This window comes from Macaca thibetana, chromosome X, assembly GCF_024542745.1.
Source record: "Macaca thibetana thibetana isolate TM-01 chromosome X, ASM2454274v1, whole genome shotgun sequence".
Classification (NCBI taxonomy): domain Eukaryota; kingdom Metazoa; phylum Chordata; class Mammalia; order Primates; family Cercopithecidae; genus Macaca; species Macaca thibetana.
In genome coordinates, this window is record NC_065598.1 from 99,329,828 (window position 1) to 99,354,542 (window position 24,715).

At 44.1% G+C, this 24,715-nt stretch overlaps 3 protein-coding genes and 1 pseudogene across 4 annotated transcripts in view; 2 read left to right on the forward strand and 2 right to left on the reverse strand.

The window, feature by feature from the left end:
• RAB9B (RAB9B, member RAS oncogene family) overlaps positions 1–11,516 on the reverse strand; it is a 132,708-nt gene extending 121,192 nt beyond the window's left edge. For both annotated transcript variants that reach the window (XM_050776021.1, XM_050776022.1), the window contains exon 1: positions 11,421–11,516. The gene's annotated coding sequence lies outside the window, so the exon portion shown is untranslated. The remainder of the gene's footprint in view (positions 1–11,420) is intronic.
• Positions 2,761–11,879, reverse strand: LOC126945856 (ETS-related transcription factor Elf-2-like; annotated as a pseudogene).
• Positions 11,801–24,715, forward strand: part of TMSB15B (thymosin beta 15B) — a 45,344-nt gene continuing 32,429 nt past the window's right edge. Inside the window, exon 1 of the mRNA XM_050776072.1 lies at positions 11,801–11,892. The gene's annotated coding sequence lies outside the window, so the exon portion shown is untranslated. The remainder of the gene's footprint in view (positions 11,893–24,715) is intronic.
• Positions 19,451–23,044, forward strand: LOC126946022 (solute carrier family 25 member 53-like). Its single transcript, XM_050775999.1, has one exon. It carries the CDS (start codon positions 20,993–20,995, stop codon positions 21,884–21,886), a length of 894 nt encoding a protein of 297 aa, XP_050631956.1. The 5' UTR covers positions 19,451–20,992; the 3' UTR covers positions 21,887–23,044.

The window sequence follows — 24,715 nt, forward strand, 5'->3', positions numbered from 1 at the left end:
TTCTGATAGGCCTGCACAGCTGAGCTCTGATTGGTCAATGACACTGATCCCTGATTTGTTGATAGAGCCTAGCTCTGATTGGCTGGTTCTGGTGTGCTCTGGAAACCTCAAAGTTGAACAGAGGTGTGAGTTTTCTGGGAACTCAGGGTACATGTGTGACCTCTAGTCAGCAAATGGCCGCTTGGCTCCATTTGAATTTAGGCCCAGTTAGCCACTTGTGATCCATCTTAAAGGATTGGTTCTTTGACATTCAAATATGTGTCCAGAGGCGTGAGCTGCTGTCATTGGATTCTTCCATCATCTGAGTGATGCAGAGTAGCTTTATTTAGTCTTATCTAGTTTCTTTAGTCACCAAAATAAGCTTTGTCAGTATGAGAATGGTTCTGCACATTCTCTGATCTTTTTGTTACTCATGTTTGCTAATGTAGCCCATTACCATTCCTTCTTGCATCTCAGATTATCTTTTTGTGATCACTTTCCATCTGCCTAAAGTATGTTCTTCCTGCGTTCTTTGAAGGTGAAGTTCACTGGTGTAAACACTGCTACTTTTCTAGTTAGAAATGTCTTTTCAGATTGGGATCCACAGGAAGCAGACTCTGAGATGGATTTTAGTGTGCATGACATGTACTTAGAATTAATCCCTGAGGAATGGAAGGGAGGGAAGCAGGAGTGGGCACAGAGAGAAGTGCACCCATACTGCAGGCCCAACCAAAGCCTCTTTGGATCCCAAGGGGAGTTTTGAAGGTAAATGGCCAATCAGAATTATTCCACCTTGGGCAGAGCAAGCCAGATGTTTGTGCCTCCTCTTGAATCAGTCCTTGGATGTGGTTAATCTCTGTAAGTGCGTGACCTTGGGCAAGGCAGCTCCTGCAGCTCGGGTCATACCTGAAAGAATTGATGGCTGATGACTGGCATCCGACTGCTGTCCCAGCAGCTGAAGCAGCAAATCTGTCCTTGAAGGGGGTTCGGGGTGGTCTACCTGCATGTCTGTCACAGCTTACTTCTTAAACGATGTTTGGCTAGGAATGCAACTCTAGCATGACAGCTATTTTTTCCTCAGTGCTTCCTTTTGGCCTCCATTTGTTGATGTATAGATGTCTGCTGTCTAATTTGTACTCCTTTATAGGCAATGTATCTATTTTATGCTATTATGATCTTTGTTTATCATTATGCTGTAGCTTTACTATGATGTGTCCAGGTGTGCTTCCTAAGTTTAGTGAATCATTTATCTCCCTAAGTTTGGAAACTTACCGGCCATTTATTTACCAGTTTCATTTCTATATTTCAGGAATCCTACTTGGATACACTTTGAAACAAGAGCAAACCGAAACACAATATACTTCAAATAGTTTGTTGAATATACAAAGTATGATAGTTCAAATCTGAACACTGGTACTTTTCCTCTTGAATTTCAACCAAGTAAAAAAGAAAAGAAAGAAAACTCCAGGTATTAGAGCTACCTGACAAAAACTCATGCTGAACCTGATCTTCCAAGTGACAGTAGAACTGAAACGGATGTGTCTGCACAGATGCCAGGGCTGTGTGGGTGGCACAAGTATGATATAGCAAAAGAACAGGAACCAACGGTCAATTTGTCCACAATTAGGGAGCTAATTGACTTTACCACATAAAATGTTTCATGTGAATTCTACAACAATACTGTGTTATGTACAAAATTAAAATTTTTTTTGTTTTAATGGAAAAGCTTTACACAAACAAGCCATTAGCTCATTTCAAGAAAAAAAAAAACCCTAAAAATTAGTTTAAGGTCTTCGTTTTAAATCAACTTAAGTTATATGATATATATATATATTTTCATATGCAGTAGATCTTTTCTTCTTTCTTTCTTTCTTTCTTTCTCTTTCTTCTCTCTCTCTCTTTCTTTCTTTCTTTCTTTTTCTTTCTTTCTTTCTTTTTCTTTCTTTCTTTCATCTTTCTCTTTTGTGCTTTTCACTTTCTGACGCTTTTGGATCCATTCTTCAGTTCACATTCTAAAATACTTGTATTGGGTGAAAATGCATAGTACAAAAGTTGGTAATTTCCATCCATTATCTTTGTGGCCTATAAAACTGGAAATCGATGAAGAAAAAATCCCTGCTGATCAAGTTTGAACCCTCCTACAGAAAGGATCTGAACAACTGGGTGGCAGAAGAAATTCTAGCAATTAAGCATGTGGAACACCCTTAGAGAGACAGCCTGGACCTGCGTGGAGGAGTGCATTACCCCAACATTAGCTTTGAGATGATGGAGCTGGATTTTGGCTGCATCCTGAATGATACTGAGGTCATTCGCTAGGTTACCATCACCAACTACAGCCCCTTGGTCGTGAAGTTCCGCTGGTTCTTCTTGGTGAATTACGAGGAAAATCAGATAATGTAGCACCGGCATAGAACTCCCACAGAACTCTGCTGTTCATTTATTTTCTCTTTCAGGCTTTTCACTAGGTTTTCTGTATTCTGTGTACTCATCATTCATGAATATTTTCATTTTTGACAACTAATTACTGAGGGAATTAATAAGGGGCTTAAAATCATGACTCATTCTAGGTTTCCTAACAGGAAACCTAGATAAAGCATCTTTGAAAGTCCCAATCACCACTGAATTAAGAAAACAATATCCATAAGCCCATTTTAATTTTGAATCTAGTGGTAAGATCATTAAAATTTCATCACTAAAAATTAAAGTATTTGTAGAGTTTTTTAAAAAACACCTGTATTAGCAGAGTATTCACATAGCACAAGTTAAGTGAGTAGTGTGAGAACACAGTAATACTTGCTAACATGCATATACAATGCATTAAAAGTTGCTATATGTAACAATGAGATCACCCATCCCAACCCCTCCTCACTGAAAACTGTATAACCTCTTGCAGAATGTCAGTGTTTCAAATCTTAGCATAACTTGAGATAGTAGCGTGCTGCCTGGTCCCTTTCAATCCTTTTTCCTATTGACGGGTTCAGTTGTTTTCCTACTGTAAGAGGGAGGTTTCTGTCAGCATCTCAATGCGTTTAGTTCATTTCTCACTGACACATGGAATAGGGAATTTATTTCCAGTAAGTTTCATTGTTTTCTTATGTGCATTAAAATGTTTTAAAGTCTTCTTTGACGTTTCTCGATGACTTCCCTTGCAAGTGTTTATGTCAGTACTACCACTCACAGTCTGAAGTCCATGGTGGGGCTGCCATTTTATTTTTCACATGTCAATAGTCTTTCTGTTCTTATAGTTAGTTAATCGAAGGGCAATAGCAGAAGGCTCACTGACAACCGCTACTTGGGTCACTGTCTTGTGTCATCTGCTGGTTTCTCTTCTACCAGCTGCAGTCTCCACATCATCTTTCTACTGGTTTTCCACTGCTTCTGATTTAACCTTTTATGACTGCACTGATAACTTCAAGAAGAGTCTGGCCAGATGCCTGTTGAGTAGGCAGTGATAGTCCCATTAAAGGTGTACCATGCACTATTGAAACAGTGGTAAGTGCTCTCACAGCCAGGGGGTTTCCAACGATGTTAATGACTTAGTCAGTCAGAATTGACTTCATCTGCTACTTACACTGTGCAGACTTGGATGTGTAGCAGGGATGGTAATGAGTTTGGCAGACTGGATGGTGATTTCGTCTCTGTTTTCAGTAGAAGCTGGCATCCCAGTAGGGTTTGCCTGAATGATTACCTTTGGTGAGGCTGCTTCTGTTGGACTAGTGGTGGTTATTAATGGTGCACCGGCAATAACTGACTCAACTGTCATAGTTGAAATTTTCTGATGTCATGACTGCAGGTACTTGCATTGCCCCACGTACTGTCCTTGGAGCTGCTGCTGTTGCTGACACAGATTTGGTAGTAGTAGGAGACCTGGAGGAAGCATGGTGACCAGGGGAAATGATATTCACAACTCCAGGTACAACCTTCTCTGCTCTGGAGCAGTTTATAGGAGATGAGTTATTTCCACCAAGGACAGAAGTTGCTGCTTTCAGGACACTCTCTGCAGACAGTGACACTCGTTCTAATGACTTGCATCAGAAGCTGCTGCTAAACCTTCATTACAAGTCTGGCATTTGTCATCATCTATGACCAATCTGTTTGAGGGCATATCCTTGCACTGATATACAAGCCTCTGTCCTTCAGCCTTTTCAAAAATTTCCCTACAGTAATAAGATCTAAAAGCACATCCCTTGGCTTCATAATTCATGTCTGGCTTGTTCTTACACTTTTCCCAAAGCTTACAGATAGTGTTTGAATACAGAGGCTTAAATATGGCTTTTTCTCCCTAAGCCCATGTAATATACCTGGACAAATATTTTTCAACATTGAGGCTTTGCCAGAGCATACCAGAACCATACAATCAGAGCTAGGGTCTATCAACCAATCAGGGCTCAGTGGCATTGGCCAATTAGAGCTCAGCAATTTCAATCCTTCGTTTGCATAAATGGGCTTTATTAGGAAGTTCGGAGGGAAAGTTTACTATTAAACCCGACCACTCTCTTCAGTGTAATTGGTTTCATATCCAAGGCAGCCTCTCCAGGGATTGCCAAGTGTTCACTGGCACAACAAGAGCTCTGTCCTCCAAATTCCTTTTCAGGGAACTTTTGTTCACACGCCTGTCTCCACTGGCTCAGCCAATGACGGAATTACAGTCTCTGAGCCAGAGTCACTGGCCAAAAGTGACTTCCAATTTGGAGCCGGGGGTGGGGGCAGGTGGCGTGTGGTGTCCTACCCATTTTTTGTGCATTCTTTTCCGTGAACCAAACATTGTCAGCTCTCATATATCTATAGCGCAGTTTGCTCCGAGAGAACGTGGTGGATTTTCCACAGTCGTGGAGCATATCTTCAGTTTTCTAAACGGTCACTTTTATTAGTTATTTTTCTAGGTTCTCGTTTATGGGAACGTTTTCGTTTTACTCATAGTTTCCTTTTTCACTCTCATGCTCTCTCGCGTGTACAGTGGGATTTTCCTGACTTTCATTGTGTGTGATATGGCAACAGATCACGTCCAGAAGCAGTTACAAGAATCCAGCTGACTTTTCCTAGGTAAGAAGTCTAGGGGATTTTCAATTATCTAAAAGAAAGTCGATCACCACTCTACGGCTTTAGAAAAAATATTTTTTCATGTGCGTTTGTAATTTATGTTAACATGAGGTGATAGGTTTTGTTTGTTTGTTTGTTTGTTTGTTTGAGATGGAGTCTCGCCTTGTCACCCAGGCTGGAGTGCAGAGGCGTGATCTCGGCTCACTGCAACCTCACCCTCTCGGGTTCACCCCATTCTCCTGCCCCAGCCTCCCGAGTAGCTGGAACTACAGGCGCCCGCCACAACGCCTGGCTAATTCTTCGTGTTTTTAGTAGAAACGGGGTTTCACCCTGTTAGCCAGGAAGGTCTCGATCTCCTGACCTCGTGATTCACCCGCCTCGGCCTCCCAAAATGCTGGGATTACAGGCTTGAGCCGCCGCGCTCAGTCGTGATAGGTTTTTAAGTACTACTTTAAAGTGGATTTTAAGATAAATTCATCAAAATTTCTGTTCTAATAATTTTGAAGTAAACATTGGCAGATAAAACTTACAGAAAAGATTTTGGGGTTCCTACTAATTTTTAGAAGTGTAAAGCTATTCTGAGAAAAACTGTTCTAGATATTTAATCATTTGCAAGATAATCAGATCAGTTGAAAACACTTAGCCCCCTTTTCAGTGGTTAAGCCTTTTGAAAAGTCCAATGCCCAGTATTCATCAAGACTTTGAAATCATACCGCTGATAGAAAGCTTTTTTGTCACCTTCTTGACCCTCATAGGAATGACAGTAGCATTTCATCCTCAAACATGGTGTTGGGCTTTTGTTTGAGGTCAGTAGCATCTTTCCTTTTCTAGGCATTTTAGGTAAAGTAAGAGATACCAAATATTCACACATGCCATTTTAGCAACCTTTGAGATTTACATTTTAAAAAATATTTCTTGGTTTATTCATATAAATCATGTTTATAGATTTTCTAATATTAAATCATACTAGCTTTCTGGGAAAGAAATTCCTTCCTGTGGGTGGCTTTCCTGGATATTAATTAGGTTCCTTCCTATGCCTCGTCATGGTGAAATTCTTGACTGTGCACGGTCACCAAGTGGTTAAGCTCGGGTTTCTCATGACTTTCATACCCTTGGCCACTTGCTTCCTTCAAAAGTCCCCAAGGCACCACTGTGTCCTGGGGGACTTCAGGTTCCCAGAAGCAGCCTGGATGCAAGGCTCAGATGGGCTCCCTCTGCAGCAAGAACCTGGGCTGTGGTGTGGGACAAAACAGGGGCTAGGGAAGTGCGCTGGACCCCTCGAAGAGCCGTTCCTCCACCTGTTTTTGTCTGAGTCTCCAGCTCTCCACACCGCTCACATTTCAGGCACAGTTGTGCTGAGAGAGCAGGCTGTACTCAACCCTGCCCACCCTCAACTATGGCAAGCTATGCATTCCAGGCATTCTTCCACCCCTGGAAGATACAACCACAAATTTGGCCCGCTAACTTTTCTAAGGTTTTAGATTCTCAGCTATCTACACACAATGGCCAAAAAGCCTCACGTGCTCCCGTGGCAGATGGAAGACAGGAAATCAAAAGATATCCAGGGATGGGAAAAGGGTCAATAAGAAATTGGTACTCACCAAAAGTCACACAAACATTAAACCATGAAGAGATGGTTTCCTGATCAGGAATGCAACCCATGATGTAGAGGTGAAAGCTCAGAATTTGAACTCAAAGGCCGCAAGGTGAAGTGGCCTTTGTTTTTATTCTCACAGGGGCAGTTTGAGCAGACACAGGAATTTAACTTTCTTTAGGTCAGATTTTTTGCTCTTTACTTTCGTCAAGAAGAGTTTTAAGGCTAGCTGTCACACCATTATGTGTCTTTTTATACATTTAACCTTTTAATACTTTTAATAAAATTGAGGAGGTTAATTTAAGGGATCGATCTTTTGGCCATTGGCAATTATAATTTTTAATAGTGTACTGAATTTCAATAGTGACTGGATGCAATAGGCTCTTCAGAGAAGAAGTAATCCCAAAGATTCCACCTGTTCCCAGACATAGGCTAAGACAACAAATGACTCCTGGGATTGCTGTTTACCAGCATTCACTAGCTAGACCAGCGGTCCCCAACCTTTCTGGCAGTGTCTTGGAAGACAATTTTTCCACGGACCGGCATTGGGAGGACGGTATTGGGATGATTCAAGGGCATTACATTAATTGCGCACTTTATTTCTATTATTATAACATTGTAATATATATTGAAATAATTATACAACTAACCATAATGTGGAATCAGTGGGAGCCCTGAGCTTGTTTTCCTGCAACTAGACGGTCTCATCTCAGAGTGATGGGAGAGGGTGACATATCATCAGGCATTAGATTCCCAAAAGGAGTGTGCAACTGAAGATCCCTCGCACGTGCAGTTCACCATAGGGTTCTCGCTCCTATGAGACTCTAATGCTGCTGACTTGAGAGGAGGCGGAGCTAAGGCGGTAATGCCAGTAGTGGGAAGTGCATGTAAATATAGATGAAGCTTCTGCTGCTCGCTGATGCTCACCTCCTGCTGAAATAGCCCAGTTCCTAACAGGCCACAGACCTGTACCGATACCTGGATTATGGGTTGGTGATCCTTGCTTGAGGCAATAAAGTTTGAGATCACAAAAGCCCCTTATGGACGGGACTTCTTACGACAAATCCTGCCGAGAGCTTGGCACATTTGGAACAAAATAAAATCTCTCCACTTCCCAGCGAAGAGATTTGTTAGACCAGACGCCTGCTGTGACCCAAAAATCACTTCCCCTGGATGGTGGCAAGCAAGAGAGAGTGCTTCCTCTTGCTCACAAATCAAGCTCTCAAGAACACAGATCAAGACGAGAGGGAACTTTATCCTGTAACCCTCTCTATGAACAACACAGAAAGACAAAGTCAAAGGAATACACTGTTTCTGGCATGAAAGGGATCAAAAATATGAATATTCATACCACAAAGTAGTGTAAGGTGTACCAGATTCGCTACAGCTAGACTAGTCACACAAAAATCTTTTTCTCCTAGGCATGAAACCTTGTAGAGGAGACAAACAGAGAGATTTGTTTTGTACCATCTGTCCAACTGGGTTGTACACAGAGAGAACCTGGGGGCCTGACTGGTAAGAAATTCTTGCCCTTTTGCCAGCTTGTCAAATGACTGCATTCCCTTAACTGCAGTTTCCAGAAGAGTGGAGTGGCTTTGGTGACCCTTCTTGCTATACCAAATTGTGTGAAGGTTTGCTAAGAAATCAACTCACGAAAGGCAGATTAACAAGAGAAAAAGCATACAAGGCCGGGCGCGGTGGCTCACGCCTGTAATCCCAGCACTTTGAGAGGCCGAGGCGGGTGGATCATGAGGTCAGGAGATCAAGACCATCCTGGCTAACATGGTGAAACCCCGTCTCCACTAAAAATACAAAAAATTAGCCAGGCATGGTGGCGGGCACCTGTCGTCCCAGCTACTTGGGAGACTGAGGCAGGAGAATGGTGTGAACCCGGGAGGCGGAGGTTGCAGTGAGCTGACATCGTGCCACTGCACTCCAGCCTGGGTGACAGAGTGAGACTCTGTCTAAAAAACAAAACAAAACAAAACAAAACCGTATGAATTTATTTAACATATATACACTGCAGCCTTTGGAACAAAGGCAGAAAGGTACAGGGTAAATTGTCTATTTATATGCTCAGGTTCAGCAAAGTATGGGCAGCCCTGTAGAAATATGATGGTACAAAAAGGCTATGACCTAATGCTAATCCGGCAGGGCTTGTTTGTCTAGACTGTGCTTGGCTTTGGTGAACACACATTTCTTCCTCCTGGGTATAAGGCAGGACCCTCTCTGTAATGGGGTCTTGTGACCTGCAGTCAGACAAGGTAGGTCAGATCATTTCTTCATGGCCAGTTTTACCCAAAAAAGGTGGAGGAAAGTATTTTTAGGCTTTGTTACTATCTTTAGAAAAAAAGGCTTCTGGTTTCTAGGACCCACCTTGGGGAGGAGGGATTCTGGTCTGTTACAGTTGGCTCTCCGGGAAGAATGGGGCTGAGAGACAGGGGGACCTAGGACCTCAGGAACATCTTTTTCATCTGAGACTACTTCTGGGGCCTTTATTTTGGGGTATTGTGCTCTAAGCCCCAACACTAGAAATCAGCTGCATGTGAAAGTTCATCACTTACAATTTTTACTTTCCTCAAAAACGTTAAGAAAACAATAAAGACCAATCCTTTGCCACTGTAAAACTAGGATTGCCTTTCCTCAAGCTTCCAGTAACATCTTCCTAGTTTCCGTCTGATAACTCACCACAAGCACCTTTAACACTCATAGTTCTAGCAACATATCGGTGATCATGATATATGTATTCTCTAAGTCAGAGATCCTTTCTCTGCAGTGAAGAATTCTTCTCTTAACCCTCACTTGAATGGCATTTGGTGTCCATATTTCCCCCAGCTGTCTCCTAAAGGCCCTCTAGGCTTCTTCTGCCATGCATGTCAAAATGCTTCCAGTCTGTATCCATTATCTAGTTCCAAAGCTGCTTCCACTCTTTCAGGTGTTAGCTATCAGATCTGCTTGGCAACAGAATCCCTATTAAGTTTGCTCTGTTAGCCTGACAATGTACCACAGACCTGGGTGGCTTAAACAGTAGACATTAATTGTTCACAGTTCTGGAGGCTGGAAGTCCAGATCAGAGCATCAGCCGGATTGTTTCCTTCTGAGTAGTGAGGGGGAAGGATCTTTTCCAGGGATTTTTCCTCAGCTTGTAGATGGCCCACTTCTCTGTATGCTACTTCACATTTTCTTCCCTGTATGCATGTTTCTTTGTCTGAATTTCCCCTTTTGATAGGCACAATGCATGCTAGCCGTTTCGGGTTAGAGCCCACCCTAATGAATGTAATTTAACTTCAGTATCCCAGTAAAGAATCCATCTTCAAGTAGGAGAGAGATGAGGGGTCAGGAGTCCAATAGAATGTATTTGGTGTTTTTTTGGGGGGTTGGGAGACACAACTGAACCCATAGGACATAGAAATCCTGAGTTGTAGGTGGGAATATCTCCTGCCTCTTCCATTATGTTAAGAAAACACTGGTGACTTATGAAGGGAAATAAGGTAACTCCTACCCATCTTTTTTCAAGACTACTTGAATGTTGGGTAATTTTATACACACATATACGTGCGCACACACACACACATACACACACACACACATATATAAATATATATATAAATGTATATATATAAATATATATATAAATAAATAAATATATATATATATAAAATCTGGTTTATTCCATTAAATTATCTCGGTATAATGAGAGTGAAAAAGCTAACGGACATTGTTAGAGATAGAATGTTGATCTGACTAATCCTTATAAAGGGAAACCTAGGAATATAAGAGACAGAAATGACCATGTAGTAAAGGGATTAAATGGAAAATTATTAAATGAAAATCATTGCTGTCCTTGAAGCAAGTTGAGCTATAGATATATTAGAGTTGACAATGTTTAGTTCTCGGAAAAAGGAAGCATGAAAAATCGTCAGGACGCCACGGGCCACCTGCCCCTCCCCTTTATTACCTCCCCCCGCACGAGGTAATAAGAACCCATTAATCTCATGACCTCAGGTCTCAATCACACCCCTTTGTCAAAGTTTATCCCCGTTATTTCTCTGATTCTTACATGAACTCGGAAACTAGCGTTCGCCTTTATTTTACTTGCAGCCTCTCAACAGGTGCCTGCCGTGAGAAAATTAGCCTCTGGGGTAGAGTCGACTTTTGTCCACTGGGGGTCGCAGATCCCAATCCTCAGGGCCTCAAGACTGTGACGCGAAGGAACGAAAGGAAGGATTGGAAGCAGCCTCCTCTGAAAATCCGATACCTCCCCTCCACCGCCTCCACTGTCGCCAGGCGGAAAATTCCCTCTCCCATCTTCTGAACGCAAGCCATAGTGCCTCCTGCACCCCCCTTAACCCCCTTACATTTCCTCCGGGAGACCCTCACCCTACCAGCTCTGCAATCCGCCGCACAGAACTCAAGTTCGGATTTGGCTTTGATGACCTGCCAGGGAGAAAGGGACTAGAAGTTGGATAACCTCCCACCCCCATATTTCTTCCCAGGAAGAGATAAGGAGATGCAAAAGGGGTTCAAGACAGCTTGCGATCTTCTCCTCCCGCCCCTTGCCACCTCCCGGAACACCTGCCCTCCCGCCCAACAACACTCCCGCCCACTTCAGTCCAGGCAAATCCTAAATCCTACCCAGTCGGTAGCATCCAGATGAACCACAACTCCTTCCTCAGCGCAACCAGGCCGTGGGAGTGCTCCATCCCCTACCTCGCAGTTACTGATTCTCCAAGCCCGGCGCCGCCCAGTCCTGGAGGGGCTTCCCCCACGCCTCTCCGCGCCGGGCAATCGCGCGCTCTTTCTTTACCTGCGCTCCATTGTTGGGCAGCTTATGCTCCCGCGTGGACAGCTCTGTTTCGCCTTCCGGTCCCCGTAGCTCTGCTGGGGAACAGGATCGCTGGGGCCTCCTGGGCCGATAAACGACCCGGGGCTGCCCGGCCCAGCGAATGTTTCGCACGACCGCCCAGTGACAGGTAGCCGAGTCGAGGCAGCGCGGTTCCCAAGGCAGCCACGGCTGCGCCCACCCTCCAGTTCGGAACTCGGGGCAGTCGCGGTTACTTTCAGTCTCTGCCAGTTGAGACAAAAGAGCGTGACAAGACGCGCGACGCGGCCAATCACCGGGGCGAGGGTGCTGCCTCCCCGCGCAGCCTCTGGCCCCGAAGCTACTGCTAGCAAGACTCGAGAGCTGGCGGGCGGGGGCTGAAGCCGACAGGCGCGGAAGCCGGCGCGGCGTCAAGTGGAGCTCCGACGCACGGACCAGGCCCATTTCCCTTTCATCTGTGAGTTTGCTGCTACCCCATCGCTTCCCTTCTCCCCATCCCCTTCCGCCTCGGCTCTGCTCCGGGCTTTGAGACCGGATACCTTAAACACGAGGTGGGACAGAAACCAAGTGAACAATGAGAGTTCCTCACCTTTGTATAGGGGGAAGGGGAAAACAGCATTTACTGAGTGCTTTCTGTGTGCGGATGCGCCTGCACGGACGTCTCCTTTCTTATCAGCAGCCGTGTGAAGGAGGTAGCAGCGTACCCATTTAACAGGAAAGGAATGAAGCACCCAGGCAGTACAGTTAGGAAGTGCAGAGCTAAGAGCTCACACCCAAGTCGACATATCTGGCTTCAAAGGCTGCCCCTTGCCAACACTCCTCTATTCTGTTAGATTAAGGGATAGTGGAGAAAAACCAAAGCCAGGATGGGAGGACCAACTTGGGACTGCATACAATTAGTGAGCAAGAACCGTTATCTCCATTTCACAGATGAAGAAACTGAGCCAAAGACAGAGAGGTTAAGCGTCTTGCACTGTATCCTGCAGCAAAGAAGTTACAGCATCCAACTTAGCACCTGTATGTTGATCTCTAGATGCTAATTATTTGCCCTGCAGGGTTGTCTGAAGAGCATTTTTGCACAGGTAGACTCAACAGCAGTCTCGATGTGATGGTAGTGCTGAGGGAGGGGGTGAGGAGGTAGTGGGGACAGGGCTGAGGGAAGATGAAGGCAACCTTTATGGTGCCCATTGCACAGAAGAGGAAACTCTTCTTGGCACTCTTCTTTCCTTAGTTTTTTTTTTTTTTAATACTTTTTTTATACTACAAAAGCTGCCTGTTTTATAAAAGCAACATAATTTCGACAGCTCTTTGTGACCCCAAGGGAGGCAAGGCTCAGAGAGGTAAAATGATTTGTCTGAAATTATAAGGTGAAGTAAAAATTTGGACCGAATCTCTGAATCCAGAACTCATACTATTAACTAAAGTATGAGTACAAGGTGGGCTGCCTCAGAATCGTTTTGGAGAGCTTGTTATAAATGCAGATTATTGGGCCTTACCCCTGGGGGATTTTGATGTACTAGGACTAGGCATGAAGAGTGTGATTGTAGTTTTAACCAGCCCTGTAGTTGATTCTAAGGTGTAGAGAGATTCGTGAACCACTGTTCTAAACACCACTACGTGATGCTGAAGGTTATAAGTAAATGGGCCTGTTATCAGTGTATCTGTCCATGGCATATCTGTCATGAAATGTAACTCCAGAGCACAGATTCCTACCCGCGGTCCTTCCTGGAATTGTTAGCAAAGAATCTGGACTCCGTACATTCTTCCGAGTCCACAGCTTTGCAGATTTTCAAATAGGTCTGTCATAACATCTTCCTTCTTCAAGCCATGCTTGACGAAGAAGTGTGAGAAATAAAACCCCATTTAACCTAACCCCCAAACCACAGCTCTCTGTTGCTGATATAGCTCTTTCATTTCCTGGCTCAAGGACAGGTTGCTAGGTTGCCCTTCTGTGAGCTCTTCAGGGGACTTCTCCTTTGCTGGATTTGGCATCACTGGCCCCAGAGAAGGAGCAACTCCATGGAAACGGCATGCAGGGTTGTCCAAAGTGAATGGCCGTGAAGGCAGTGGCTGGAAAACCTGCTCCATTTTTCCCTGACTTAGAGAGCAGGTATTACTTCCTTTATGTATAGTGTGGCTAGGAGGCTCCTGTGGGGCCTGTTCTTGACTCCTGATGCTTGGAAGCAAGTGAACAGTTTGATACCCTTCCGCTGCCATTGGCTTCATCTTCAGCCTGCCAAGGCACTTCACTCACTCATTTCCACCCTCTTATTTACAACTCCAAGATCTAGAGTTCCTTGGAGTAAACAATGCAAATTTGGAGATGAAGCACCTTCCATCTCAGGATTGTGGCCTGTGGATGGAACAGTGGGATAGTGGTGGTGGAAGGTGGAAAGTGTGGATGTATGGATAAGGCAGGTTGCTCACCTCGCACACTCAAGGGTGATGCTGGCAGTAGCACTTAGGTTTCCTTCAGACTTTTGCTTCTGCTCCCCTGTCCCATGACATCTGACTCTTGCCTCCCAGAAGACTCTTGTTCAGTGTTTAAATTGGCTTCATCATCAAATTAGGTATTTGCAGCTGGACTTGGTAGGAGTGGAATCACATAAGACCAAGAATAAGTGGACAAAAATAGTGACAGGAAATGGACTGTGTAAAGGTGCCAGGGTTGGGCTACTGGAACAAAGCGAGGGACTCTTCGTGCAGGGATTGGGGGCGTATTTGCAACCTGGCTCCAATTGAATACAGGACATCCTATCTCTGGCCTCATGTGTGTGAGTGTGTTCCAACTGATGGCTCCAATGAGACCACATTTTGTAATTTTAACACATAAACCTTAAAAGCTTGAAGGTTTGGAGATAAAGCTTTCAGCTGAAACAATAATAGCTGCCTTTGGCTGCCTTCCTCCTTTGTGCCAGGAACTTTCTATCTGTTATCTCATTTAAGCTTCCCAGCAACACTGTTAAGACAGTCATTGTATCCTATTTTGCAGAGAGGGAAACTGAATTTCAGGGACGTTAAGTAACTTGTGTTAGGCTTAAACTTTTAAGTGGAGGCACTGGGACTGCAGGCCAGGGATGTCAAACTCCAAAGCCCATGAAAACTCTTCTTTCTTGCCTTCCAAAAAAGTCTAAAATGCATTCTGCAGATGACCTAGTTCATTAGACCAATTGCAGCCTTTAGAATAATTTAGTTGTTATCTTGCCTTTATTCCCATTATCTCTTTATTTTTTATTTTTTTTTAAGACAGAGTCTTGCACTGTCGCCCAGGCTGGAGTGCAGTGGTGCGATCTCGGCTCACTGCAAGCTCTGCCCTATTATCTCATTATTTATTTATTTATTTATTTATTTATTTATTTATTATTAGTGTTATACTTTAAGTTCTAGGGTACATGTGCACAACATGCAGGTTTGTTACTTATGTATACATGTGCCATGTTGGTGTGTTGCACCCATTAACTCGTCATTTACATTAGGCATATCTCCTAACGCTATCCCTCCTCCCCCCCCCCCACCCCACAACAGGCCCCAGTGTGTGATGTTCCCCATCCTGTGTCCAAGTGTTCTCATTGTTCAATTCCCACCTATGAGTGACAACATGTGGTGTTTGGTTTTCTGTTCTGGCGAAAGTTTGCTGAGAATGATGGTTTTCAGCTTCATCCATGTCCCTACAAAGGACATGAATTCATCCTTTTTTATGACTGCATAGTATTCCATGATGTATATGTGCCACATTTTCTTAATCCAGTCTATCATTGATGGACATTTGGGTTGGTTCCAAGTCTTTGCTATCTTGAATAGTGCCACAATAAACATACGTGTGCATGTGTCTTTTTTTTTTTTTTTTTTGAGACGGAGTCTCATGCTGTTGCCCAGGCTGGAGTGCAGTGGCGCGATCTCGGCTCACTGCAAGCTCCGCCTCCTGGGATCACGCCATTCTCCTGCCTCAGCCTCCTGAGTAGCTAGGCGCCCGCCACCGCGCCCGCCTCTGACCCCGCCACCGTGCCCAGCTACAGGCCCCGCCACCGCGCCTGGCAAATTTTTTGTATTTTTAGTAGAGACGGGGTTTCACTGTGGTCTCGATCTCCTGACCTTGTGATCCGCCCGCCTCGGCCTCCCAAAGTGCTGGGATTACAGGCTTGAGCCACCGCGCCCGGCCGCATGTGTCTTTATAGCAGCATGATTTATAATCCTTTGGGTATATACCCAGTAATGGGATGGCTGAGTCAAATGGTATTTCTAGTTCTAGATCCTTGAGGAATCGCCACACTGTCTTCCACAATGGTTGAACTGGTTTACAGTCCCACCAACAGTGTAAAAGTGTTCCTATTTCTCCACATCCTTTCCAGGACCTGTTGTTTCCGGATTTTTTAATGATTGCCATTCTAACTGGTGTGAGATGGTGTCTCATTGTGGTTTTGATTTGCATTTCTCTGATGGCCAGTGATGATGAGCATTTTTTCATGTGTCTGTTGGCTGCATAAATGTCTTCTTTTGAAAAGTGTCTGTTCATATCCTTTGCCCACTTTTTGATGGGGTTGTTTGATTTTTTCTTGTAGATTTGTTTAAGTTCTTTTTAGATTCTGGATATTAGCCCTTTGTCAGATGGGTAGGGTGCAAAAGTTTTCTCCCATTATGTAGGTTGCTGTTCACTCTGATGGTAGTTGCTTTTACTGTGCAGAAGCTCTTTAGTTTAATTAGATCCCATTTCTCAATTTTGGCTTTTGTTGCCATTGCCTTTGGTGTTTTAGACATGAAGTCCTTGCCCGTGCCTATGTCCTGAATGGTATTGCCTAGATTTTCTTCTAGGGATTTTATGTTTTTAGGTCTGACATTTAAGTCTTTAATCCATCTTGAATTCATTTTTGTGTAAGGTGTAAGGACGGGATCCAGTTTCAGCTTTCTACATATGACTAGCCAGTTTTCCCAGCACCATTTATTAAATAGGGAATCTTTTCCCCATTTCTTGTTTTTGTCAGATTTGTCAAAGATCAGATGGTTGTAGATGTGTGGTATTATTTCCAAGGGCTCTGTTCTGTTCCATTGGTCTATATCTCTGTTTTGGTACCAGTACCATGCTGTTTTGGTCACTGTAGCCTTGTAGTATAGTTTGAAGTCAGGTAGCCTGATGCCTCCACCTTTGTTCTTTTGGCTTAGGATTGTCTTGGCTATGCGAGCTCTTTTTTGGTTCTGTATGAACTTTAAAGTCGTTTTTTCCAATTCTGTGAAGGAAGTCATTGGTAGCTTGTTGGGGATGGCATTGAATCTATAAATTACCTTGGGCATTATGGCCATTTTCACAATTTTGATTATTTCTATCCATGAGCATGGAATGTTCTTCCATTTGTTTGTGTCCTCTTTTATTTCATTGAGCAGTGGTTTGTAATTCTCCTTGAAGAGGTCCTTCACATCCCTTGTAAGTTGGATTCCTAGTATTATCTCATTTTTAAAAATGAAATTATTAATATAACTTATGGAGCAACTTATATACCAGGTGCTGTGCTAAGCACTTTCCATACTTTGTCTCATGCATCCTTCATGACAATGATTTTACATATAAAGATACTGAGGATCAGAGAGGTGAAGAAACTTGGCCAAGGTTATAAAGCTAGGAAGTGACAGAGTGAAATTCAAACCCAGGGCTGGCTGAATTCAGAGCCCATGTCTGTGCCCTAGGACACAATGCAGTGGGGAAGACAAATGTGGTCCTCATTCTAAATAGGCTCCTCTCTGTCAACCACTGCTCTATTTCCTTCTCACCACATGGCGTAGGCCATCCCCATGCACAACTCACACTTTTAAGCCTATGTGCCTTAGGTCACTTTCTCAGCCTAGAATGCTCGCTCTCACTCCTCTACCTAACAAGACCCTATGCTACTCTACTCAGTTAAGGACTGTGTCATATGCCCCTTCTCAGAGAAGTTTCTTGGGTGCTCCTCGTCCCAGGAGGAATAAATTGCTCTTGTCTTTTTGCTTCCACCTTCATTAGTGTACCCTTTATTTTGTCTTTCTGTAGAGTTTAGCTCATTGTTTACCTGTCTCCCCTACTAGATTCCCAGGCACTTGAGGATAGGCACCAAATTCTATTCACTCTAGCTCCATGGTGGTTTACCCACAATGATTTAGTGGATGATCAGTACATGTTTGTGAGCTGACCAAAGGACTGGCTGAGAGATGCCCCGAATGAACAGACAAACGCATTCATTTGTGGCTGGATCCTGGGGCAATCACACAGGCTACCCATGTGGACTAGACTGGCTGGGAGAATCTGGAATCCCCTGGGCTCATTTTACTAGTCTGTAAACATAGGAGGCAGGTCAGGGTACAGGTGATATCTGCTCAAGGCCAACTGTAGGTCCATTCTGTGGTCTGTACTTTGAATTCAGGTCAAGGGGCCAGGCTCTCCTAGATTATTTATGTTGTGCCTTCCCATTTGTGGAAGAAAGGGCTTCTCTGCCTCCCTTAGGAACACAAGTTGTGTTCCTACATGCCTCTTTATCTGCTTCTGGCTGTCCTGAGAGTGTCTGGAAAGAGAATGCGCTCTGTGGAGACAGATAGTGAGGTACAGAAGCATCTTTTTTTTTTTTTTTTTTTTTTTTTGATATCTTTTATCGAGGCCACCGTGTTATGGATTCTCAACCACTTTATCTCATTTTATGTTGTTAATCTCTGCCACAATGTTTTGAGGTGGGTCTTAATGTCCTTGTTTTGTAGCTGAAGAACCTGAGACTGAATGAAATGTCTTGCCCGAGGTCACACAGTTAAGTAAGTGGCAGAGGCAGAATTCAGTCTTGGGTCTGTCTGCCCTTTCCAAAGCCTGGCATCTTAACAGAAAATACATTGGAGAAACATGATCTTCAGTCCCATAAAATGGAAAGGATTGGATTTATACAATGGATTACATATTTAAGGTGAGATGTTTCTCAATTACTGATCACTTTTAGTCCCCCGCAATGATTTACAAAAATGGCAGAAGGAGTCGGAGATTAAAAAGTACAATTCCTCTATCAAGTACTGGACTACTGGCCTGAATGCCCCCATATCAACCCCCTCTGACAGATATAGTATGGAGATGACTCCAAATTATTTTGCCCTTTCTGCTCCTTTTACAGCTCAGGTGGGTAAGGCTCCAAGATGTTACTGAATTTCTAAAGGTCACACATCAAGTTAATAACAAAACTCGCTTAGAATGCTAGTATCTCATACTACCCCACCTGCTTCCTGGCCTTTCTGGGGTAGGTGCAATAGTTAGGAGTCCTTGCACTGCCAAATCCTAGCCCAGTTTTCTTTCTGCTAAATCGCCCTACCTTATGGTGTCAGTGAACACATGTTTATAAATGGTAGGGAGGAAGTGGAACATTATTGCACTCTGAGGTAGAAGAAAGGACAAATATTTGCCTCACCACCTGTCCTTATTTAGGTGAAGGTAAGACTTTGGAAAGAAGATCTTTGGTAGGAGAGCTGAGGACTGTTGGGGGCTCCTGTGGATTTAGCGGCCTGGGTATCTGGGAGGAGTCTCCTTTGGCTCTGGAGAAATGGCAGTGGGGCTGCCAGGGGCCAGAGGTGCCCCAGAGGGATGCAAATAGTGGGCCTCTTGAACTTTTACTCCTGCTCATTTCTCAGCTAAAGGGTAAGAGGCAGAGGGGCCCTCCCAGTTTACTGGCCATGAGCATTAAGGAGGCTGAGGCTTAAGGCCATCATGGAATACGGAGGACGGGGAGGTGGTGATGGGCCAAGCGCAGGAGGCTGAGCCTCCATATCTCTCCACCAAGAGGTGAGTGTGGCTGGGAGTGGTGGTAAAGTGAGATTGTGGGAAAGTGGATGGAGCAGGGGGGTATGAATGACATTGTGGGAATATGGATGGAGCGGGGTGGGGTATGAATGAGATTGTGAGGATATGGATGGAGCAGGGGGGATTGAATGAGATTGAGGGGATATGGATGGAGCGGGGGGTATGAATGAGACTGTGGGGATATGGATGGGGCAGGGGGATAGGAATGGGATTGTGGGGAGATGGATGTAGCAGGGAGAAGGGGCTAGGGAAGAGCAGAGCTGATGGGAGTGATTCTGGAAGGAATAGTACGCCAAGGTGGATTCTTGGCCTGGCAGCCCTGGGAAGGCTGCACTGGGCTTCTTGCAGTGTGTGGCTTCTACTCCTCCCTGGGGACCTCATCCTGGACTCTGTGGTCCCCCATCGGTCTGCTAGCTTAATTAGAGTCCCAACCTTCACACCCTCCACCACATAGCCCAGGGTTCTGAGGGGAACCTGTGGGTCTGCTGTTCCTGCCAGGCTTCCTGTCCCTGTCACTGTAGATGGAAGCCCTCCAGACTGGCCATCATGCCCCTCCCCCTCTCCCTTGTCCTCCTGCCCCACACCCACACAGCTCTGTGCTCTTTCCCTGAGGTGCCAGCTCTGGCTGTTGCACACCCTGTCTCGTCAGCCCAGGGACCCCCTTTTTCCTTCCCGGCAAACTTCCTCAGATCTGCTCTGAGCATTCATTTTTTTTCGATCCCAAAGTTCCTTGATATGTCCTGGCTTCCAAGTTGCTTCTCATACTAGCCATCTGCTTCCCGGCCTTTCTGGGATAAGAAGCAATAGTTTGGAGTCCTTGCACTGCCTATTCTATATAGTATAGTGGTTCTGAGCCGGGAACAGTTTTGCCTCCCAGGGGACATTTGGCAAGGTCTCAAGATATTTTTGGTCGTCACACTGGGTATGTCACCACTGGTGCTACTGGCACGCACTGAGTCAAAGCCAGGGAGCCTCTGAATATCCTCTAATGCACAGGACAGGGACCAAGAATAAAAAATTATCCTGCCCAAAATGTCAATAGCACGGAGTTTAAGAAACCCTGCTCTGTTATATAACTACAAGTCTAAAAGGTTAGGTTTGGAAATTGCCAGGTGTTGATCCTTTAGGCACTGAACTTCCAAGAGTAGCTGCTCTTTCCCTTCCCCACTTGCCGGAGAGGGGCTGGGCATTGCCATGAAACATCTACAACTTGGGCAGAAATCTATGGAGAGAAAGGTGAGGGGAGATTCCCCCTCTCCAAATTTAATACCAACTTCTAGAGAAAGCATTGCACTTCAACTGTTAAATGCCTTTCTTCTTCTGCAAGACAGTGCCAGTTTTTTTTTGAAACAGAATAGCAACTTATTATTCTAGTAGTTTATAAAATGGACAGTTTTATGTCATGAAAGTTGATGCATTAGGTTTTGGAGTCTTCCCCTCCTCTATTTCATGTTCTTCAGTTGTAATCCTTCTTTGAATATTGGAATATTTGCTGTGTCAGCAAAATACTGTAGTGGTGGCTCTGTTCAGAAAAACTGATTGCCTTTCTTTTAATTTAAGGTTAATGAATTCTTAATTTCTTAAGGGTGTGCTTATATATCAGAAACTGGCTCAAAGAATTGCTTGTTTCTGTCGAGCTGAGTTTCTTAGGGTTCATTTCCAATTAAGCAATGAAAATGCTTGCCAACAGAATTAATTGGTCAGTCTAATCTCTTTTTTTACCACCCTTGCCTGTTTCTTCCATCTGCACACAGTTGTCTTCAGCATGGGGGAGCAGAACCACTCTCCCAGGAAGGAGCTTCAGCCCAGGACACGTGCAGAGGCTCCAGGAAAGAAAAGCTGGCATTCCCAGGCCTATGCCCTTGGGGCCGTTTCCAACTCTATGTCTACTTTTCTGACCTTTCCTATCTATAAGTTTGTGTTCCGGCAACAGATCCATGCCATGGCAGTGTCAGAGGCTGTGAGACAGCTTTGGCACGAAGGTCCTCAATACTTCTACTGGGGAACCTACCCTCCTCTTCTCTCCAAGACGTTGCAAAGGACTCTTCTGTTTGGGACTTATGATAGCCTGCTGTGCTTTCTCTCTCCTGTTGGGCCACATACCCTGGGACACCACTGGGTTGCAGGGGTCATGTCTGGCCTGGTGGAGGCTGTGGCACTCAGCCCCTTTGAAAGGGTGCAAAATGTACTCCAGAATGGTCACAAGCAAGCTCGCTTCCCCAGCAGCTTCAACATTCTTGAAGAATTCAATTCTTATGGGCTTTGGGGGCAGCTGTCACGGGGCTACTACCGTGGTTTCTGGCCTGTCCTGGCCAGGAACAGCCTGGGGAGTGCTCTATATTTTTCTTTCAAGCACCCCATCCAGGATGGCCTGGCAGAGCAAGGCCTGCCCCATTGGGTTCCTGCCTTGTTGTCTGGTAGTGTCAATGAAACAATCACCTGCCTAGTTCTATATCCTCTGATTGTGCTGGTTGGTAATATGCAGTCCCATATTGGATGGCAGAGCATGCCAAGCCTGTGGGTCTCTGCCCAGGATGTGTGGAACACTTGGGGCCAAAAGCTACTCCTGATCCTCCTGATCTACCGTGGAGGCTCCCTGGTCATCCTAAGGTCCAGGGTGACATGGGGCCTCACTACAGCAATCCATGAGTATCTGTAGAGGAAGTCACACTCCAGGAAAGAGCTGAAGACTGACTAGCTGCAGAAAGTGTGGCCATGCCATCTTTGTTATTCTAAATCTTCCCTGCTTGGTTCTATGTAGCTTACTTCTTTGGCTCAGTTGCCTAATACTTTAGCATCTGTAAACTCATTGCATGGGAGAAGTTCCCAACTACCAACCTGTTGAGCAAGGACAAAGCCCAACAGGATTCCTTAGTCAAAAAGAAACGTTCGCCCCAGTCTCTCCACAGCTTCAGTAGCCTCAGAGCCAGGAGGCCTTTAAATAACGTGTAACACAGATTAAGTGTCATTCATTTAAGGAATTCCTTGGCAATAAGCAGAAACTTAAAAGATGACCTTATTTAGGCACTTTGAGCTCTGGGACCCCTCTAGGTGTCCTCCAGACCAAATTGAGTGGAACTCCAATTTCAAAGAACTATGCTTGACTCTTCGGATGGGAATTCCATAAAACTTCTCAGATGGCTACATTTTCATGACATTGTTCACTGCCTCTACCACCACCTCTCACTTCTCAAGGCTGTGGGTCCTACTTTCAGGGTAGCAGCTGTGACTGGAAATCCCAAATTAGGCTTGCGTGAACTCATCAGGTGCCACAAGAACTAGTGGGGCTGGAGATGGGAGTGTGAAGAAGTATGGCCCATGGATGGAAAGGATAAAACTTCGAAAGAAGAGATTTAATTACATGCAAAATAGAAACATTTGCTATAGTCTGCTTGGTGTTATTTGCTAGGACATTTCTGACAGCAAAGTGATAACATTGCCTAGAAACTATTTTAGTTTCCCTAAGAAACCTGGAAGTGAAGTGACCATATCTCTTCACAGATAATTGCATATTTTGTTGATGTGGTAAATGTAGTTAGTATGACATAAAGATCAGAAATCTTAGCCTGTCATTCAGAGCCTTTCAAAATACGGTCCTCATATAACTTTCAACATATTGTCACCCCACTTACATAAACCCCAAACACTAGCCATAATGAACTCTTGTTCTCTCCCCAGACATTCCATGAACTTTCCCATGGCCATACTTTGGCCCACACTATTCTTTCCACCTGCAGTGCTCCTTCTTCACATGCCAGTCTACCAAAATCCTTCCAGCTCCTCAAAGCCCAGTTCAGAGGTCACCTTCTCTATGGAGCCTCTTGATTTCCCCCAACTGAATGCGACATTAGTCTCTGTGATGCCCCTTTCTAACAGCACTTCATACATGGTACTGATTCTATTATGTCACTAATCTCATGTGACTCTGTTCTTGTATTCTTCAATACCTCCTACTAGACCATAGAACTTATTGAAAGCAGGGATTCTTGTATGCATTTTTAAATCTTCCATTGTGCCTAGGTGCTCAATAACGTTGGTCCAATTATTGAATTTATTATCAAGCTGTGATGTGGTATATTCTCTGGGTACTGTCCCTTGTACACGAAGATAAACTTATTGACTCACTGTCAGCAGGACACATGCCTTTGGGCTGTGTTTTTGTTTTCTTTTAATAGCGGATTTAGTTTTGTGCTAATGATAATGATGCTTCTACTGATGATAATAGTAATAATAAAAAATTACTTTCAACTGGAACATTTGATGAGTTTGTGTTACTGATGGCATGTTTGCTATTAGCACCAGTTCAGGAACTGAAACTTCTCAAACAGATTCACAATGTATAACTGTCCTATTTGTTTCAACTCTGGGGTTTTGAGGATTTCCAAGATGACATGTGTTGTAGTTTCCCCTACAGATAATTTTGTATTTTTAGTAGAGATGGGGTTTCTCCATATTGGTCAGGCTGGTCTCGAACTCCCAACCTCAGGTGATCCACCTGCCTTGGCCTCCCAAAGTGCTGGGATTACAGGCATGAGTCACCACGCCCAGCTTCCATATGAAATTCAGAGTAGTTTTTTTCTAATTCTGTGAAGAAAGTCAATGGTAGCTTGAAGGGAATAGCATTGAACCTATAAATTACTTTGGGCAGTATGGCCATTTTCATGATGTTGATTCTTCCTATCCATGAACATGGTGAACATGGAATGTTTTTCCATTTGTTTGTGTCCTCTCTTATTTCCTTGAGCAGTGGTTTGTAGTCCTCCTTGAAGAGGTCCTTCACATCCCTTTTAAGTTAGATTCCTAGGTATTTTATTATCTTTGTAGCAATTATGAATGGGAGTTTGCTCATGATTTGGCTCTCTGTTTGACTATTATTTGTGTATAAGAATGCTTATGATTTTTGCACATTGATTTTGTATCCTGAGACTTTGCTGAAGTTGCTTATCAGCTTAAGGAGTTTATGGGCTGAGACCATGGGGTTTCTAAATATACAATCATGTCATCTGCAAACAGAGACAATTTGACTTCCTTTCTTCCTATTTGAATACACTTTATTGGTTTCTCTTGCCTGATTGCCCTGGCCAGAACTTGCAATACTATGTTGAATAGGAGTGTTGAGAGAGGGCATCCTTGTCTTGAACCAGTTTTCAAAGGGAATACTTCCAGCTTTTGTCCATTCAGTATGATATTGGCTGTGGGTTTGTCATAAATAGCTCTCATTATTTTGAAATATGTTCCATCAATTCCTTGTTTATTGAGTGTTTTTAGCATTAATGGTGTTGAATTTTATCAAAGGCCTTTTCTGCATCTATTGAGATAATCATATGGCTTTTGTCATTAGCTCTGTTTATGTGATGGATTACATTTATTGATTTGCGTGTGTTGAACCAGCCTTGCACCCCAGGGATGAAGCTGACTTGATTGTGGTGGATAAGCATTTTAATGTGGTGCTAGATTCGTTTTGCCAGTATTTTATTGAGGATTTTCA

What these genes read in the sequence shown, in the direction of transcription:
- LOC126946022 (XM_050775999.1), top strand. Translation starts at nt 20,993, where the DNA reads ATGGGGGAGCAGAACCACTCTCCCAGGAAGGAGCTTCAGCCCAGGACA.